The sequence below is a fragment of the Erithacus rubecula genome (genome assembly GCF_903797595.1).
Source record: "Erithacus rubecula genome assembly, chromosome: 1".
In the NCBI taxonomy this organism is placed as follows: Eukaryota; Metazoa; Chordata; class Aves; order Passeriformes; family Muscicapidae; genus Erithacus; species Erithacus rubecula.
The window spans coordinates 94903754-94923333 of NC_136658.1; the positions used below are offsets into that span (position 1 = coordinate 94903754).

Genomic DNA, 19580 nt, shown 5'->3' on the forward strand with positions numbered 1-19580 from the left:
TGGTTATCTCTGCAGCCAAACAAAATCACCAAGTTAACCAAGGGAGCTAAGTCCAGGAAGGTAAGCAACCTTAACAGTGTGAAGATGCCAGTGCTGTGACTCCCTTAGCAAAGCCTCGTGAAGATGTCAATGACTGCTGCCAAGCTAAATGCCTGGTGGCCAGCAGCAGGCCAAGGAGATGTCACTCACTTGTTGGGGTACATACAGTTCTCTGTCCAGCCTGCCTGTTTCCAGCTGGACCACTGCAGTTACACCACTTTGATTACCTTACAGAATCAAAGGTAACAAACAGCCCAGATCCAGAACATACACCAATGGCTAACATTTAGTTGGAACACAAAAGGAAAGAAAAATCCCTTAGAAAGTGAACAGATGGCTCTGTACGGCTTTTCCAGTAGCTAGGTCTCATCAAGTTCTAGTCTCAAAGATGGCTCAGATTGCAGAGATGTGAAGTCTACCAAAGAAAAAAAGCCTGAAGAATTATAATGAAAGTCAAAATGAAAGAAGTTGATGTGTTCTTAAACAGGTGGGAGTTCTATTTCTGCTTATGAAAGGCAGTCAACAGCACAGAGAGAAAGAAATAATTTTAAAAAGCAATGGATTTTATTTATCTAATCACCTTAGAAACATTTTGGAGAAAATAATTCAAAACTCTTGACAGACAAAATACAGGAATCTCAACCATTCCAAAGACTTCTGAGAAAAGATAATAAAACTTAAAACAGGATACATTTCAAACTATGCTGGTAGCAACATCACCTCTTGCATCCTTCTCCTGTGAGGCTGCCTGTAGTAGCACCATGCTTTTGGCAAGCAAGAAATATGGTGACAAACAAGAGCCCATTTAGACTGCAGTAGAAAGAGCGTGGAAATACAGAAAATTAAAGCAAAGACTTCCTAGCATCTCCCCCAGAAGGAGCTTTCACTAAATAAGTATTCAGAGCTCCAGTTCCAGTGGCTGTCCTCAGCCTCTACTCCAGCTCCACAATTTTAGGGCACAGTTTTTTACAAGTGTACTGCATAACAGGTTTCAAATGCTTTAACTTTACAATGAAGCAGCAAAACAAGGCCTAGAGTTACCCAATGTCCATAAATTTTTCTCTTCATCAGTGGCAAGATCCCCACATACATCACTAATACATGAAGCCTTCAAAAGTACTTCGAATACTCCTCCAGAATTTTAAGGGCTAAATTTTTGACTTTGGCATACATAACCACCTTTTTTTGCTCCCTCTGTCCATCACAACTGAGGGGAGATTCTCAGCTATCATGCCTCTGCCTGGTAGAGCAGCAAGAAAATAATATGCTCAAGTGTTTAGTCTTTGCTGCCTTAATTCTGCACTTTGAAGACAATCCAACATAGTTAGCTTTGCTGTGAACCATGCAATACTGTTGTCAAAACTTACTGCCATCTCAGAAAACTAACTGGAGCTTCTGAATACTTGGACATACTGAAATAGCATCCTAGATATTTATGTCGCACTTGCCAGCACTCAAGTAGAAGTGCCTCTTGTACTTGTAGAAGAGCTATTTCTGACAGCAATTTAGAAGGCAGCAAAGGTATCATTATGATATACTCCTGTTAATACTGCTGCTCCATCTCAAAACACAAGAGTTTGATATAGAACTGGTATTGGGAGGCTACCTGTTGATTTTTTTTTCTGTCTATAAACAAATGTCACTGAGTTTAGCCTTTTGCTCCACAAAGTCAGATTTAATAAGACAATCCTTTGTTAATTTACATCCAGTTCTGATTTTCAAAATTGCCCTCCCACTCTTCACATAGACTTCAGCAACCCACCTACAATCTCTCATCTATTCAGTGCTCGTTTTGTTCTTCAGTCTTGGCTTCAGTCCAGTCTTTTCACAAAGCGTGGAAAAAAGCAGGAAAATAAAAAGAAGTGCAAAAGCTTACAGCTCCCCAAAAAGAAAGCAGGGACACTCATTATAGAAGGGTACCTCACATTCGTACTGGGGGCACATGGGGAGGGACAAGGATGAAGAATCCTCCTAGAATGTCACAAAGAATTCCATGCATAAACCACACGTGTGTATGTACACATGCAGAAAACATGTATATGTGCATATTCATATGCATATGAAGAAAATGCATACAATTATATACGTATTTTTATTGAACAGTAAACCATACAAGCATCATTGGAAGCACTATGAGGAATGCATACTAATTTACAGAGCCAGGCAAGAGGTTTTCAGTTTGATAGTGAATGCACAGCCATCCCAGTGTACAGACTGCTGCAGACTCCTCCAGGTCAAGGTTTCAGGGCCAGGAACCAAGTTACCCAAGATCAGACTGGAGTTTGCAGCACAGCTAAACCACACCTTGGGAGCATCATTACCTGCTCATCTCAGTATCCTAGGCTGGAAAAACAGCACCACCAGCCCCAGGCTCCACCATACATTGCTCCTAGACCCACCCACAGATTGTTGGGCAGTTGTGTGTCAACTTTTTGAAAAGCCCACTGAACTCAAAAGTAAAAATGTTGAGGTAAGAGAAAGCATCAAAATAATGATTGGTATGAGGTACTCAAATCCACTGATTGAAGTTTCACCACCTTGTAAGTCATGACAACTGTAGCTGTTTCCCGAAGATAGAAAATTCTCATTCCAGTGTAATTAAACTATACTTTGGGAAAGATCCTGGACCAGTTCTGTCATGTAGTGCTGGACTATCTGTTGAATTGCAAATGTAGTCTCTGTTCACACATAAGACACTAGTCATGAAATCCTCAGTTAAGACACTAACGAATGGATCCCCAATTAATCACAGTATTCTTTGCAACAGCAGATATCCTCATTAGGAAAGCAGCAGGACATTAACAAGTCCCACATTGAGAGTGTCCAATTAACTCATCGACTAAATATGTGCCAAGCAACTTCTTCAGCCTAGCTTTTCCAGTCCCCTCTTTCCAGCTGCAGCGATTGGGATCTTAGTCAGGTCTGAAGCACTGGTTCTTTTGCGCTTTGCAAAGCCTTTTGAGAGTGCCGCTGGGGACAACAAACAACGACTGCTCAAGTGTTCTACAGGTCTTTCACTTGCGCCCACAAAAAGCTAAGTGTGCACTCTGCGAGTTCAGCACGATTAAGAGGAAAACCCCACCCCTCTACCTTTATAGACAGGGAATGACTTAACCTGCTAACAACGAGTGTGGTTGGAGCGCCGTCTGGATCATGTCACGCCTCGATTTTTGCCGAACCTCATCAGTGGGTGATCCTGCATACAAAGTGAGCTCTGAGACAAAAGTGCTGTAGAGGGTGAGTTAAGGACAAAGTGGCAGCTTTCAGCCTGGATTCCCAGATAGGCAGTCAAGTAAAATCCCTTGCCAGGGCAGGATTATTCCCTGGAGTATACATTTCCAACACTTTGTCTTGCCTAATTTTTTAAGTGTCTCAAGGTTGGAGCCTTTCAGTGTTTCTGGATCAGAGCCATTCTGTGGCCGGCAGGTTTTGAGGCTTGGCACAAAGGAGGGCTTGCACAATGGCCAGGGCCCCACCGCAGTCAGTGCAGAAGGAGCGGCTTCTCCACAAGGAACAAGGTCCCAGCCTCTGGAATAGCCTCCAGTCCTGCTGCATGAAAACCACCCTGACTCTCTTTTGAGCGATCCCTAGTTACATCCCCATTTCTGCTTCTTTCCAAAGGTGACATTCACTTGTTTTAAACAGCTGTAAGGCACCATTTCTGCACTTTGTCATGACTCAGGGTGAAATTCATTTAGCATCTACTTTTCTTAATCTGTTTCTTGTATCATTCCTATCCCATTTTATTTCTACTCTCTGGTTTTCAGCTTATTTGTAACCAGTTCTCTTGCACTCAGAGCTTCCCAGGTGCAAACACTAACCATTCTCATTATGTGCTTCCTCTGGAAACCCTCACATTAGTTACTGAAAATGTCCCAGGCATTTGTGATTTCAGCAGTACTATGGACACATCTTCCATATATCTCACTACTACTGATTCCTGACGTACAGTTATCTGCTCTACCTTTCTACATCATTTGAAGACAAAAAGAAAGGAGCTAAGGAACCAGAGAAAGGGAGAGAGGATGTATATATTGAAAAACCCCTAAAATTAAAACAAGAGAAAAGCACAGGGCAGAAACAACAGCCAAGACTCTGGCTAAGGACCTTTCTTTGGCCTATAAGAAGAATTCTATATGGAAAAAAACTACCATGTCAAGTGTGCACTCACTGTCCTGGAAGTGACCAAAGGCATGCTGCTCAACATGGGACAGAGCTCCTCTCATTGCAGCTCAAACTCTTGCCCACAGGTTTCAGAAAAAGACCACAGCTTCTCATGCCAAGCTAAAATCACCCAGCCCAAACTGCTTGTTCACAAGTTTATTAGCACAGGGAAGAAACTGAAGACCAGCCACAGCTTTAAAATAAGAACTTAATTCCAGCCATGGTCCTCAGAAACTAATTGTGTGTTCAAGTGTAGTACATACTTCTGCTGCAGACAGAACATCACCAGATTGCAAACACAATCAAAAGCCCATTTTCTTAGTTTAATCTGCCATTAGTAGATTTAAACTGCAGGTTTATAGAGCCAAACAAACTATAACTAACTTTTCATTGCCATTTCAAACTGTTTCCAAGCAAATATCATAGCAACGTTATCAGATCGTCAAGTTTACTAAATCCCAAATTCTCTATGATAAAACAACACATGCATGTTTAAAGGAAGACAGAAGAGGTATTCTTGAGTAAACTGAGCATCTCCCTGTTTCTGGACCAACAGTGTCCTGAGACAAACCTTTTAAAGACCTTTATCATTTAAAGACCTTTTCACAACCTTAAGAGAGAAGGGAAAAAAGCTCAAACTCCAGGTTTTTACACATATCAGTCAGTATTTAAAGACCAGTATTTAGAATTTTTAATATATACCAAACACTGATGAATGCATTTATTTCAACCTCAAATACAACCATATAGACATGGTAACATACTAAATAGCATTTCACACACTCCCTTCTGTTGCATAACCGAGAAGAAAAACGTCTTGCCAATTGCAGCATCCCCCATTTCCCGAGCTGAAGGCGACTCTTTACAGAGGGAGCTCAGCGCCACTGCCCTGCACACATCAGCAACTTGGAAAAGAAGCTGCGGAGGCCTTGTCACGAAAAATCTGTTATTTGAGCTTAAACATGGAGAGAAGCTGTGGGTGTTACCAGGGAGAAGCCCGTGTGGCGGGGCCGCGGGATGGGCGGCGGCGGCCGGCGCTGGCACACCCGGCCCGGCCCCACGGGTGAGCGCGCTCACGGCAGCGCCGGGCCGCGGGAGCGCGCGGGGCCGCGCCCGGCCTCACGGGTGAGCGCGCTCACGGCAGCGCCGCTCGGCGCACAATGGCCGGGGCCGCGCTCCCACAGCACGGGCCTCCCGCTCCCGGCTTTCACCGCCCTTCATATCGCTGCGATGACAGGCCTGAAAGGCCTTCTGATGGGAAACGTGCTTTGAATTAGCAGATTTCCCCCTGCGCACAATGGAGGCATTAAGCTGCTGCGTTTTGCAAGTCCAAACAAAAGCAGCCCAGGCTGTTTTTAGCAGCGCTGTTTGAAGTTTTATTCCTCCCCTCCATCCCCAGTTGCAAGCCTATTTAACAAATTTTCACTCCTCCTGTAAAGAAGGAAGCACGAACGATAAAATCTTATTACTTGATCGGTTTCAGACTTTGCAGTATCCAACTGAAGATTGTCTTTTTCTTTCAAAGAGCAACACGGTGTCTGTGCAGTACAGAGGGCAGGCTCCACCACCCCTCAGAGAGCTTGCCTGGCTGCCCTCAACACTCACACGGACCCCGCCACCAAACACATTCCCCATAACCCAGCAGAAAGGGTCCTGCATGCAAAGCGCAATTTTACCCCTGTATCCGAGGCACACTGTTGAAAATACCTAGTTTGAAAATGGGAAACTGAACCATTGTGCTGTAAGGAGGAGGGGAAAAAAAAAAAAAAAAAAAACCAAAACATTTCACCCATCATGGAGTGGAATTATCCTTTGGTTTAACAGGAGAGCTGAACCTCAGAAGTATCACCTTTATGAAGTGGCTTCAAGCTAGCAAGTGAATTTCTATTTATCCAGGAAAAGAGGGCACGAGGAAGGAGATGGAAATGAGAACACTACAGAAGAGGAGGAAAAAACACTCCTGCATTAAACCATCTTTGGGCAACAGCTGCCAGGAGAATAAATCTACCTCAGCTCAGTGTGTTTGTAATTACTCATTAACACAGACTATTAGGAAGCCACTTTGTGGTTTTCTTGGTAAGGTGGCATGTCTACCTTCCTCTTACATTAAACAGAATATTCTCTGTGAGGAAGACACAGACAAGATTACAAAGTCAAAATGCTTCTTAGAGGAAGGGTTTGGTGATTTGAGTTCGGTTCTTCTTCTTCATTTTCCCTCTCCCAAAATTTCCATAGTATTTATGTAATCTTCTATATGCAGCACAGCTAAGAAGAAAAATCACACTCCTTAACAACATGAGATTACAGCAGAAAAGCAGAATGCCAATGAGATCCTAGGCAGGCAGCCTGCAAGTGAGGTGGATATAAAAGCTTTTCAGAAAAAAAACCTGGGTTGCATCCTGCAGAAGGAGTCTTGTAGGAGAAACGTCTGCTTTGTTCAGACTCTTCTGTTTCAGGAAACTTTCCTGAGGATGAGGATCCATCTCTCCTCCTTGGTTTCTTTTGCAATGCTCAAGACACTCACCGTGTCTGCTGTGCACGAGCGCTTTGCTCTGAGCCATCCAGTGCCACCCTGCCCCGTGCCAAGGGCCCACTCTGCGCTCCCTCCCGCAGAGTGCCAGTCCCTGCGGATCCGCACGGCCTGCCAGGAGAGGCACTTCACTCACTGATTCCCACCGCAATGACAGCGCTCCTGGCACTGGCGCACTACGGTGTCCATATGGCAACGGCGCAACAGCGACTGACCGTAGACATCCTCCTCCCTCCGGCAGGGACCCTCCCTTCTCACCACAAGGTTCTCTGCAACGCCGAGCCACAGCCCACGGGTCTGACCCCTAGGGACTTACACTCTTCTCTGATGCACCAGCTCTGCCCATTTGACTCCCAGGAAAGCTTTTAATGGGTTTGTTCAGGGACACTAAGAGAGGACTACACATTATTTGGCAGTATTTCTCTACCACCACATGAAACTTGCCTTTAAAGGCTGGATATGCGTTTTTCTCAGCTCTGAGGCATTTCACAACTTGGTACTAAAATAGTTAACAAGACTGCTACATGTTACCAAACAAAGGTCTAATGTCAAAGAAATACAAAAAAGGACATAAGAAACCCTTCAGAGGCCTTCATTAGGTCATTAACAGGTGAGAGTAACAAAACAGTCTAGGCAGGAGAAAAGAGGAGTTAAAGACCAAAATGGAGACTGGTTTTCTCATTCACACTGGCGTGAGAGCTTCACTTCGTAAGCACTCCTTCTGAGTTGAGTCCTTTGGAATCAAATGCCACAACAGCTTGACACAGAAAATGAATTAAAACAGATCTCAGTTCCATTCACATATAGTTCTCCTTATCTCAACCCATGAGATTTGTGGTACATTTTCTCTGCATTACCCATTTGAGAAGGGCAGTAGTTTTGGTGGGCACCTAATGTCCAGGCAGGGTCAACCCTGGACAGGTTACCACAGGAGGTAAGAGATATGCCCAGTATGCTCAGCAATGAGGTTTTAGGCTTCTTAGGAGTGAAAGTCTGTCAAAAGAAACTTCAGGTAAAACAGTGTCATAACTTTGAATTCAAACTAAGGAAAGAGAAAGCCAAGAAAAAAAGCCCTCCACTTATTTAGAAATACTGTGTCTCACCTGCAGAATTTCTCTTCAGTCTTGGGGTGTGAAGAAGAAAGGAAGGGAAAGAACCCAGACCAGGGTAAAGCAGTGTCTTTCACATTGCTGACACCCAAAAGAACCTGATAACAGCACTCCCCAATCAAGGAAATATTCTCAAATTTCATTTATTCTTCAGAGTCACTGGCTTCAGACCAACGATGAATACAGAGCACATGCCGCCATCCGCTGTGGTGTTCTGGCACAGGGCAGCACCCTGCCAACAAAGGCACCACTCTTCCTTTCAAAGAGCCCCAAAAAGAGCACTCTGTGCTCTCATGTGATGAGGCAGGCTTTTACAACTTGGATCACTGCAGGGTATTGAACTCTGACAGTCTGCTTACTTAGGGTTTACTTGCTTTATCTCAGACCTCAACAGGTATGTGTGATATCTAAGCTAAAAGAAACCACTCTCATCACATTCATTTTGGCATCATGAGTCACCATCTTGCTGAAACAAAACTACCTTCTCATCTCCACATCAAGTAAATGCTATTAACTTTTCCAATATCCCACCTAGTACCATTTTTTGCTGTGCAAGTGCACAGCATAGAAAAATCTCAAAATATGCTTCACGCTTCAGCATTCAGTGAGAAGAGGAAGACACAGAGAATGCAGGATATACTATGCCTGCTCCTGTAGGCAGAAATAGTTTCCTGGCCTTCTATATTAATCTCATGAAGAAAACCAAACCCCAAAACTATTGGCACTCACACAAGAGATTGATGTGCTATGAAGCAGGACAAGCTCCACACATTTCCTTTCCTGTCCTTTTAACTCAGTCTTACAGAACCAATTTCAAGGATCATTACTATTTTTGTTACTTTCTAGACACCGCCCCGATTTGGGGAATCTTGCTGCAGGTGTCAAGGCAGAGGTGACTTTAAATCCTTTTAGGAAATGGTAGAAATTTGCTAGTCTAAATTTTCTGCTCCAAATGCAAGAGTCCCAGAACTTATTCAGACACACAGATGTTAAAGAAAAAAGCACCATGGCTTTCAAGTTTGCCGTTGGCAAGACAATCAGGATTCATAAAACAGAAAATTCCTTTCAGATCAAGGCTGGAAAGCAGAGAATGCCAAATACTGAAGAGCTGGGCCACCAGCTACATCATGACTTAAGATCAGGAGAATGATGCAAGTAGGAATAGAGCAGCATGAGAGAAGTAAATGCTTCTCCACATCATCCTGTGCATCCTACTGCATCCTAGCTGGATTGCACTGGCTGGAAAGAGCCACAATTCTGCAGCACTGAAGTTTCCATGTGCTGCATGGCCCCAGCCATGCTGCACAAGCTGATTCCAAACCAGGGAGAAATAGCCTGTGTTCTGCTACAGAGAGGCTTCCTCACAGAGTTGTACCACTGAAGCTGAGAAGCCCAGAAACCCTTAAGGGCCTGGACCCTTTTCTCCCCAGAAGACACACTGCTCCTTTCTTTCCAATGTTCTATCTGCAATGTAACATCACCGCAGATGTTGACAGAATTTTATCTCTCTTCTAAATAGATCCAAGAGAAAAAAATTATACACATATATATATATACACACATATATATGAAAATTCTAACTAAGCCAAGATGTAGCAACTACATATGTGGGATGCCTTACAGAAGAGAAATGTAATTTTTCCACAGTTTGAATCATCTGATAGTGTAATGCTGATCCATTCTTATAAATATTGTTTAAGATTTTTCCTTCAGGACACAAAATATATAGTACCAATCTATACTACATAGTGGGCTCTACTTCCCACCCCTGCAAGTTGAAGCACTGTTATGGATATGATCTGTAAATAAGCCCTGTGCAGTCCCTGTGTAGAAAAAGAGATTGCCCTAGGGCTGAGCAGATACTCAGAACTGCAATGGAGAAGGAAGACAAAAAAGCAGCAATTTGCATCTTAAAATATTTGCTATTTCTATTTCACAAATCACCATTTTCTTTTTAAAAATACTGTTTCTCAGTGCTGGTGTAAGCACTAAATTTAGAGATGCTGGTAAAGAATTTCTGTTCCTCTACAGTAAGAATTACAGAAGGAGTTTCTGCCTCCATTTCTCCTTTGGACCACATTTCAGCCTGAATTTAACCCCTTTGCTATACAAAGCAGTCGATGCATATGTAAGTGAATGAGATTAGAGAGGAAAGTATGTTTTTGCTTGGAAACATGCCATTACAACACTGTTGAAAAAGTAAGTACATAAACTGAATAGACTATCCTTTTGTGTTTGCAGAGGTACTTCACAAACTTAGGACAGGTGTATTATCCTTTTTGATGTATAAACTAGGCCACAAAAATTGATTTCACAAACACTAAAATGACTTTATTGATCTTTCTCAGTATGTGCCTAGATTTCCAGATGGATTCTTAGCTACAGGGGTCAATTAGATACTATAGATAACTTTAAACTTAACAAATTATCTGAACAGAAAATGTTAACAAATAAAATAGGTTACCATTTATGTGAGCTACATCTTTAAGGAGCAGAAAAGCTACTTTCAAGTTATGCTCAGATGAACATCTCAGTAATTCTCTGAATTTTTAGCTAAGCTATTTCTTTCACATTATTTTTGAAACTTTATAGAAGTTTTCTAAACTCTACGTGCTAATTAGATTCTAATCCAATTCACCAGATGTGGGCAGTCATCAGTACTCTTCACAAGACTTGTGATTAAAAAAAAAAAAAAGTTGCTTCAGTTCCTGCTTGCAAGGAAGCACTCTTCAGCATTTTGCTCTTAACAACATATCAACCAGGGCCAGAAGTGAGTAGCACAGGTTACATTTCTACATCATACTGAGTTTCTCCTTTTGATAGTTTTTGTACAATTTCCTGTTTATTTATGCTTGTGCCTAAATGCAGCATCAGAAGCATGAACTATTTTCAGCTACAACAGCAGTATTTAAATTCTTACCAATTTATTTGACAATGCTCCTTTTTAGAGAGGATTTTACAGAGTGAGAGGCAAATGGAAATAGTTTTAAATGTGATTTGATTAAGACTCACACAGCACTTAGGAAATATCCATATAGTAGGGACAATATCTAGCAACTACGACATTACATTTAAACACCAGTACCAATACTTACTAATTAGCATCCTTCTGGAATTCTGCTCCTTTTAAGAAGTTTCATTCTTTTGCTTTTAAATTAGCTATGATTTTCTAATACATGATATGCCTGAAACCCCCTCTGACAAGCTCTACCAACATAGTCAAATTTTTCCCACTTGCACTTTCACATAGTTTGAATGCATGCATTGTCAGCCTCCTCTGCCTCCACCTCTCCTTTCCTACATTATGTGCAGCACTCATTTGTTTCAGATTATAAAAAGCACTAGTGGATTCTGAAGCCACTAAAAAGAAGTTGCCAGCATATGGGATTTATGGGAAATTTGATCCAGTCAGTAAAATAATATTTAACTTTAGAACTGATAGATAGAGGTTTCAGATATTATTACTATAGAATCAGTTGCATTTTTCCTTTTACAGTTATGCAGAAGAACTGTGGCCACTGCCCTTGCAGAAAACTGCAAGAAACCTGGTTGTTTTTTTAAGCATTGAGACAGATGGCCCTGGCTTCAAATATAGAAGACCTTCCTACACAAAACAGAGGTGCTGGCACATGATACGTGGGTGAAGGATATTCTGGATACTTGCCTGGGAATGTGTGTACCCAAGAGGTGAACTAGCAGGATAAGAGAGAAAAGAGGGGATAAAAAAGAAAAAGAAAGCTAAGAAGGAAGAGGGAAGAAGGAAGCACCAAAGCAGCAGGCTTAGAAGGCATGGTGAAACGTGTCAGTGACAGAAGAAAACGCAAAAAGCATCACTTTCTGAGCAGATAGGGAGTGCATATGTACCTTTACAAGGGGGTTCAGATTACTGCATTGATCACTATTTCTGAATACTAAACGGGGCTTGCGATTAAGAGCAAAGAAATTACTTTAGTTCAGATGCAGGAGGTGGCTCAGACTCCTTCCACCTCCCACGTGATTGGGAAAGAACACTGAGTCCTGTCAGCAGGCAAGGTCACGCCAGACCCTCAGTGGGTTTCACCCCACAGCTGGATCACTTCAGGATTCCCAACTGGAGGCTCTCCCATCCAAGCAGCACCTCCTGGCAGTCCTGTTCTTGCTCACAGTCTTCCGCCCCTGTCGCCTTGTCACAGCCGTGGGCTCACGGTCTTTGTCTCCCTCCTGAATAACTCCTCCTGCTTTCAGCCTGTGCTTAATCCTCCAGGAAACCTCATTCTCCAGAGAAGAAGAGTGCTTCTGTACGTAATCTCCAGACAGCAGCTGTGACCCCAGCACCCAGAAAGGCGATCATTGTGCAGAGCTGTGGTAGCAGGGGTGAACTTCCCCTCTCCCCCCCGCCGCTCATTTAAGGGCTGCTGGAAGCGCGCTGTCACTTTATGCGCACACACTGCCAGCAGTGATTTTCTCTGGCAGCTGTGGGGTACTTGTCCCTTCACCCTCGTTGCAGGCTACCCTCAGAATCTGCACAACCATCTATTTTATTATTTTTTATTTTGCCTTTTCAGGGATTGAACTTCCCACCTGCCAACAGAAGGAGCACTTGTTTTTTGCATTCGGTCCTTGAGGCTATGGCAGTATTACTGAAAAGTGACTTTGTCCATTTTTAATATCCAAAAATACAGAACAGCTGTGCTTTCTTGAAGTCCTTTTGTATAAGAGTGGCTCTGAGACAATACTAAATTCAAGGCTGCCAAAGCTCAGACCTGAAAAACTGCTCTTTTCTTTTCATCTTTTTTTATACTAGCTCTTAAGGCACACTATACTACCAGCACATCAGTAATGCAACAGGTGTTATTTTAAGGCAGAAAAATTTGAACAATATAATTCTTCATGGCAGGCTTATCAGCCTTTTAGTACACTCAGCTTTTATTATTTTGACACAAGGCAAACTTACGTAACAGCACAGTGCGTACTAATTTACGGGATAACAACATGGATGTTGAGTTTGGAACACTGCACTTTTGTTTCAACTGTGGATATTTCCCATACTCCTAAGAAAGGCATATGCTGCGCAAACACTTTTAAAAGCATCCAAGTGGAATTCAATATATTGAAAGAAGCTAAAGTACTCTGGAGTGATTAACAAACATGCTTCAGCAGAACAGCACAAAAGGATAATTAAGAACTAAGCCCACAGAGATACTGAGACAACTAAAATCTCTCCAATTTCTTCTGCAATTGATCAGGAAAGCCCACTTGCCCACTGATGGTGTACAGACTATTGTAAAAGTGGTTCCAGATCACTGCCAAGTAACTACAAACCTTCCCATCTTCTAATGTAAATCCTCACTTTTGGAGGATTTAAGGGCTCCTGTATGGAGACAATGAGGATATATGTGGCCACAAAGCTGAACAATATCCCTTCACTGACTCTTGCCTAAAGTTTCTTCTTCATAGGCAGAAGAGAACTGGAAGCCATCCACCCAGAATGCTGGTCTCTGGTAGAATGAGTCAGAAGAAAAATGGTATTAGAAAGATAGAGCTGTCTGAAATGGCAAGAATACTGGGGAAAAATGATACAACTTCTTAGTTTTCCAAAATTAGCTTGTTTGACTTATCCTTTGTCCCAGAGGACAAATACAAAACTCCTCAAGGACAAAGAAATGCCTTTCTCCTCTAGCTCAATAGAATTTTTCCAGACTCTGCCTATGCAATCATCTCTCCACTGAGACAACACAACTCTGGTGAAAGGTAAATGGTCACCATTCATCTTAGCAAAATGGATCACAGCAAAATCATTTTCTCTCCTCTGGCCCTTCCCAAAGTTTCCTATTCACTTCTTGAAACATTATTGATATCAACATCCTCTCCACCAGAAAAGAAAAACAACTAAAAATTGCTCTCAGTGCCTTCTCAAAGGCTGAGAGAAATTTCCAGGAGGGATTTTACACTGAACTACTATTTGAACACCTTTAAAACACACTTTCCCTTCCCTCATTGGCTAGAAATATACTTAACAAAGGTACATGCACGCACACATTCCTGCTAGCTGTGGCACACATCTTCAGGACAGGTGGACCTGATGATGAAAGATACTTTGCTCCCACAGGCTGGAGAAAAGCTCTGAGCTGCAACTCCACCTAGGTGAGGCATTCTCAATCATGCCTGCTTCCCTTCTCTCTTTAAAAACAAACATTGTACACTATCTGCCAGGTTTGTTTCCCTGAGTATCCAAACATTTATACCACAACCCAGCTCTTCTAGAGATGAGGTACCCCCAACCAATCCACATGCTGAGGACCCCATCCCATAGTGACAAAAGACTGCAGGCAGCAATATGCCATGAAAATTCACTTATTATCATGTACAATCAGTGAGTATCAGTGCTACTCCAGGCAGCTGGCATCAGCAGTGCCTTCCTCATCAAGTGCCTCGCAGTGAGTAAGCAGCTCTGGGGCAGATCTGTAATCTCTGCAGATGCTGTTTGCCTGTCTTCATCATGTCTACACAAATGAACATATGGCCTTCTAGCACAAGGCCAGCTTACACAGTCATTAATTAGATATAATTTCAGCCTGTTCCATGTATCTGATACAAAAATCTGTCCTCTGGCAGGAATGCCCTTGTGGTATAGAAACTTTGTCTCTTTGTGAATTGGCTCCTCTGATGAGGAAAAGCAACAATTTTGCCTGTGATGAGGGAAATTACACGTTTATTACAAATGCAGGTACAGCAGTGTAAACACACCTGAACTTGCCAGTGGGTTTCTTCTCATTCTCCCTAGTTCTCACTACAAGTATAAGACGGGCACTCCCCTCTCTCCCTCTAGCATGTGATACCCAAGATATTCTCCAAAAGCACCCTCACAGCTCAGCAAGGCACTACAATGCCAGTAATTCAGTCCTGCTGCCAGGCTCAGAGAGCTAGTCACAAAACTCCTGGGAAAGTACATGGAAGCAATCATCCTATGTGTAGATCCTATGTGTCATGGCTCTATGTACAGAAGTAGACTTTGTGAATTGCTGCTCTTCACTCATTTTTAAGTGAATAATCAAGAAAAAAATATTAATTAAGACTGAAGACTCAGGAAAGTTGATATGAAAAAAAAAAATTTTTTTGGTAAAAGGTGGTAAATTTTTTTTCAGATCTTGCCACATTGCTTCCATTTCTCACACAGCAGCACAAAACAACACCAGGTACATATACAGCCACAGACAGGAGGGCTGCTACTCAGAAATAAACAAAGCACATGATGGTCCAAAGAATGCCATCTGAGGCATGATGCAGTCTCTTCCTTCATCATGCACAGCACCACACAGGAGTTTGCAAGGCAGCACTGTTTGCAGAAAACCATAACAAATTCAAGAAGTTTGTAAGAACTTCCCAATAACATATGAGGTGCAAACTGCCAGTTTATGGGGAGAGAGACCTGATCTACAGGCACAGCCTGGAGTTAGTGGGGAAGAGGACCTTCTGTGTGAAATGTGAGGAATCTTCAGCAAAGCAAAGCAGTACAGGAAGAAGTGAGGATTTAACAACAGAAAAAGCATTTGAGGGATAGCATCCAATTGAATGATTAGTCTTTGATGGTACTGAAGTAATTCTGAATTCCTATAAAAGAATTTTTCAATTTCTCTTAGTAGTTCTTGATTATACACCAGTTACAGAACAAAGTATGCAATAACACTGACCCTTCAAAATATGGTAATGGCTGGAGGTGCTTTTCTGTGGAAACAGATAGTAAGAACTTTCCTTTGGAAGCTAGCTGGTTCACTGGTTTCCCCTTGAACCCTGTAATGTTTGGACATGCTTATTTTTGAGCAAATAAATGTACTTGAAAGTGCATTGATCCCCATTTTCATGTGAACCTTGGTGGCTTTCCTGAATTTTTTTCCTAGAGATACAAGTCTCTCACAGAACTGAACATTCACAAATCATAATACATAACTTACAATAGAAAATGAATCATAACTTCTCTGCTGTGTTTCAGTGCAATGGCTTATGTTTTAAGGCTGACTTCCAACAGATTCTCAGTACTAGCAGGAAAGTTATATTTTAAACATCTGTGCTATATGAACAATGTTGTGCTTATGTAGTATATTCATCCTTCCTCAGTTGCTGACTTCTAATTGATTAGAATTAACTCAGCAGTCACTGTTTTAATATAATTCTTTACTATCAGCTTGTGAATTTGGGAATGGCTGACAGTTACCTCTGTTGACAAGCACTGGTATCCTCCTGATGCCTCTCTTGACATGAGGTACCTTCAGGCAGGAGCAAGACTGCATTCAGTGGTATCCGCACTATCTGGGGTTCCTAATAACAATTAGGAACCTCATTTTAAGTCCATACACTGCATCACTATTTCTACAAATTGAGCATTCTGGGTTTATTTGATGTCTTTGCCATCTCTATCTTTTTCTCATAAGAAAGTTGAGAAGAGTGATGACAAGAAGCTGGTAATGAAGAATCACTGAACGTAGCTGATATTCATGTGGAAGGCTCTAGAGAAAGATTTGACACCTTGAGACCTCAGCCTGTCCTAACAGGCAGGAGACAAACCACTGCATCAGCCCAACACCTGGTGATACAGTGCTATATCAGGCCAGGGTGTCACAAAACAGGTATAGGGACAAGACCAACTGCAGCATCAAACGGTGACTTTCTTATTGGAATTTAACTGGAGGTAGTATATCCACATAAAGACCCACCAAGCCAGACTGGGTCTGGTACTGCTGCCAAAACCCACAGGATACACACCTAAATGGTACTGCAGAGTCATGAAGAAAATTAAAAGGTTTGGAGTACAAGAGATTCCAGTTTCCCTCTCAACATTTCCATGGTCTACATTTTGCAGTTCAAACCATGTTAACCTGCCATAAGGGCAGTAAAGCCTCCAGGAGGTTGGGTTTGAGAAAAGTGGATATCTAAATCAGCAGGAAGTTAACGTGCATTTGGGTGTAAAGCACAACATTCACATCTGACACTTGTGAAAGGGCAGCAGCCCCAAACTGGCACAGTCTAAGCAAAGAGAAGAAAGGCTTGCTGGACAAAAGGAATGTAAAAGCAGACAAATTTCCCTTGCTGTGTCCAGTAGAGTCTATTCTCAAGCAATGATACATAACAGCTTCAAACAAGTCAAAACTGTCAGCAGAAAGTGCTACATGATTTAGTGATCTGCTTCTAAAAGTTATCTGAAGAGAAAAGCTTAACTGCCTGTAAAAGCCTCCAAGATCTGGTCTTACCCTCTCCACAGGGCACTGATCTGGATTTTTGTCCTGTATTCTCTTTTGTTTCCTCTGGTGCCCAAACAAATGCTCTGCTAGAACAGATTATAATGTGCATCATCCCTTCCTGTGGTGAAAAGACCATGAAGCAAGCCCACATTTCCTTCCACTGCCAAAATCACTTAGACATTCTGGCAACGCAGGACACATTCTTTATGTTATCTGGCAGCTAGTGTCTGACAGCTGTTCAGCAGCCTATCTGAAAAAAACCTGATGGCCTCACTCCAGTTCCTGACAGACTTATTCCAGATCACAAAGCTTCCAGATTATTATAGCCCACAAGACTTCATCCAGTGGGTCCTCCATCATCTCACTGTCTTCTACCTTTCGTACAAGGTTATGACATTTCTCCTGAAGAAAGACAGCTAATCTGGTATCTTGAAAGAATTGGCCAGATGAGGAACTTATTAAATTTATGGCTTAGGTCTTGCATAGATGAATCATTAGCATTACTTATTAGCAGCATGCATTGTGTGTTCCAGCTTCCAGACACTGGAACTTGTTATGCCACTGCCCTTGTGAATCCAAACTCTGTCCGCTGGTAGAAATATTCCCCAACACATCACTGATCTGCTCTTGGATCACAACAAAACCTCACTCCCTCACAGCTTTTCTACAATTACTATTCTCTTTGCAACTCATGTGAATCAAACCCTTTCACACCGTACTGAATCTTCACTCCTGCATTCCTTCCTCGAGGGCTGTACACCAAGGGCTTACCTTCCATTATTCATATAAGGGCCTCAAACTGCAATTTATTCCTCTCTTGGATTGTGACCTACATTTGGGTTCTAGATACAATCCTTTTTTCAACTATATCAATACTCTATCTTCATCACCTTCAGCTGGTTAAATTCATTAAAAAACAGATATCTTTATCCTCTATCTAGGAAACGCTTCCTCCACTTCATCATCTACTTGAAGCCCATTAGATTTTTATAAAGACATTTTATGTCGTGTATAATTTATTCACAATAGCATTTCTTTACTGTTGAAATGGTGTGACCAAAATTTTCTTATGCATTTTTTCCCTTATTGGTTAATGAGAATGTGACAGACACCCTTAATTAGACTGGTTGGACTATGCAGCTTGGGTACATCATGAACAGCAAATATTAAAAGAATTACTTTATCACTTCTAAGGGTGGTAGGAGAGACAAAAAGAAAATCCAGGGATTTATTTTTGAGTCACAGCTAACAGCCACAAAGACTTTCATCTCAGCTCTGCAGTTTGACAGTTTTAAATAGCTTGTGCAACTTTATACAGTGTAGAAGATATATCTCAACACTGTTTGTCTGAGATTTCAGAAAAAAAAAAATTCATCAGATTTATCTGGAAATGAAATGCTTTGTCTTTCATGAACACTATGTAGTGCTTCCTCAGGTCTGTACTCCCCCTTGTCACCAACCACCTTAGAAAATAGGCATTAAGGATACTAATATGAGGAATGTGATCAGAAATTAAATTGTCTTACCTATCTCTTTCCAGCCTAGACCACACACCTCATTGATATAGAATTTCTTTGATGTTTAAAGCTCAGAACTTTTATGGATCTGCAACAGGATAGCATTGACACATCCATGTAAAAACTAAGATAAAGTGAATTAATGAATTGCTTCTGAATAGCAAGAAAAGGAAACGTAGAACAGAGAATACAATATTTTTGGGAAACCATAATGATTTTTTGCAAATATTTAAACAGTTAATGCAAAGGAATTTTCCCTTTTTGATCTATTGGGTTAGGAAGAAACACATAATACATGCCTTTTTGATCATCTTGAAACTCTCCAGCAACAGGCAATCAATAGCCTTTCCAACAACCACAGAGTAATCAAAAAGATTATAGAGGATTAAAACTGAATATACTTCACACTTTAAATGTTTAGTTTAAGTCACTGGAAATGTAACATTTAAACATGTTTTGAAGCACACACTTACTTGGAAAAAATCCTGTAGTTTTGCTGGGAAAAGGTGTGTTAGAAAGCGCTGCTCTTTGTTTTTCCCAGCATACAGGGACTAGTGGTATGGATAGGATTAATCTACATTGGTCCTGGCAAAGGTCTGTATTAGGGAAAGTAAACTGTACAGTACTTTAAACTTACCACTTCCATTCACCATCACATTTTTATGTGCATAGTGAAAATGGAGGCAGGGCATAGTCGTTCAGAGATAGTTACAACATGACAGTCCTCCCAGCGTCGCCAGGAGTTCTGTACACACCCACCCCATCGATCCATGGCTGCAGGATAATATCCTGAACGAGCAGCAGCCGGCTGCACTGGACTCCTGACTCCAGCTGCTCACCAGATATCTGCTGCAGGAGATTTCTCACTTCTACCAACACCACCCCCACTCCATTCCTCTGCAGTTGTCAGCAATCATACAGAAAATACAACTGTATAATAGGACAGAAAATTAATCCAATACCACAGATATTGCACATGCAAAGAAGATTAATATCACAGAATAAT

The 19580-nt window shown here is 41.8% G+C and overlaps 1 protein-coding gene across 3 annotated transcripts in view; it reads right to left on the minus strand.

Annotated features, from left to right (window-relative positions):
- The window catches only part of GPM6B (glycoprotein M6B), a 104651-nt gene that overhangs the window by 34941 nt on the left and 50130 nt on the right, over positions 1-19580 (minus strand). Inside the window, exon 1 of one of the 3 annotated variants that reach the window (XM_079307505.1) lies at positions 6728-6779. The exons of the other annotated variants lie outside the window; for them this stretch is intronic. Coding sequence (XP_079163631.1) covers positions 6728-6764 — 37 coding nt within the window. The 5' untranslated portion in view covers positions 6765-6779. Of the gene's footprint in view, positions 1-6727; positions 6780-19580 lie in introns of those variants that run through there. 3 annotated transcript variants of the gene reach the window in all.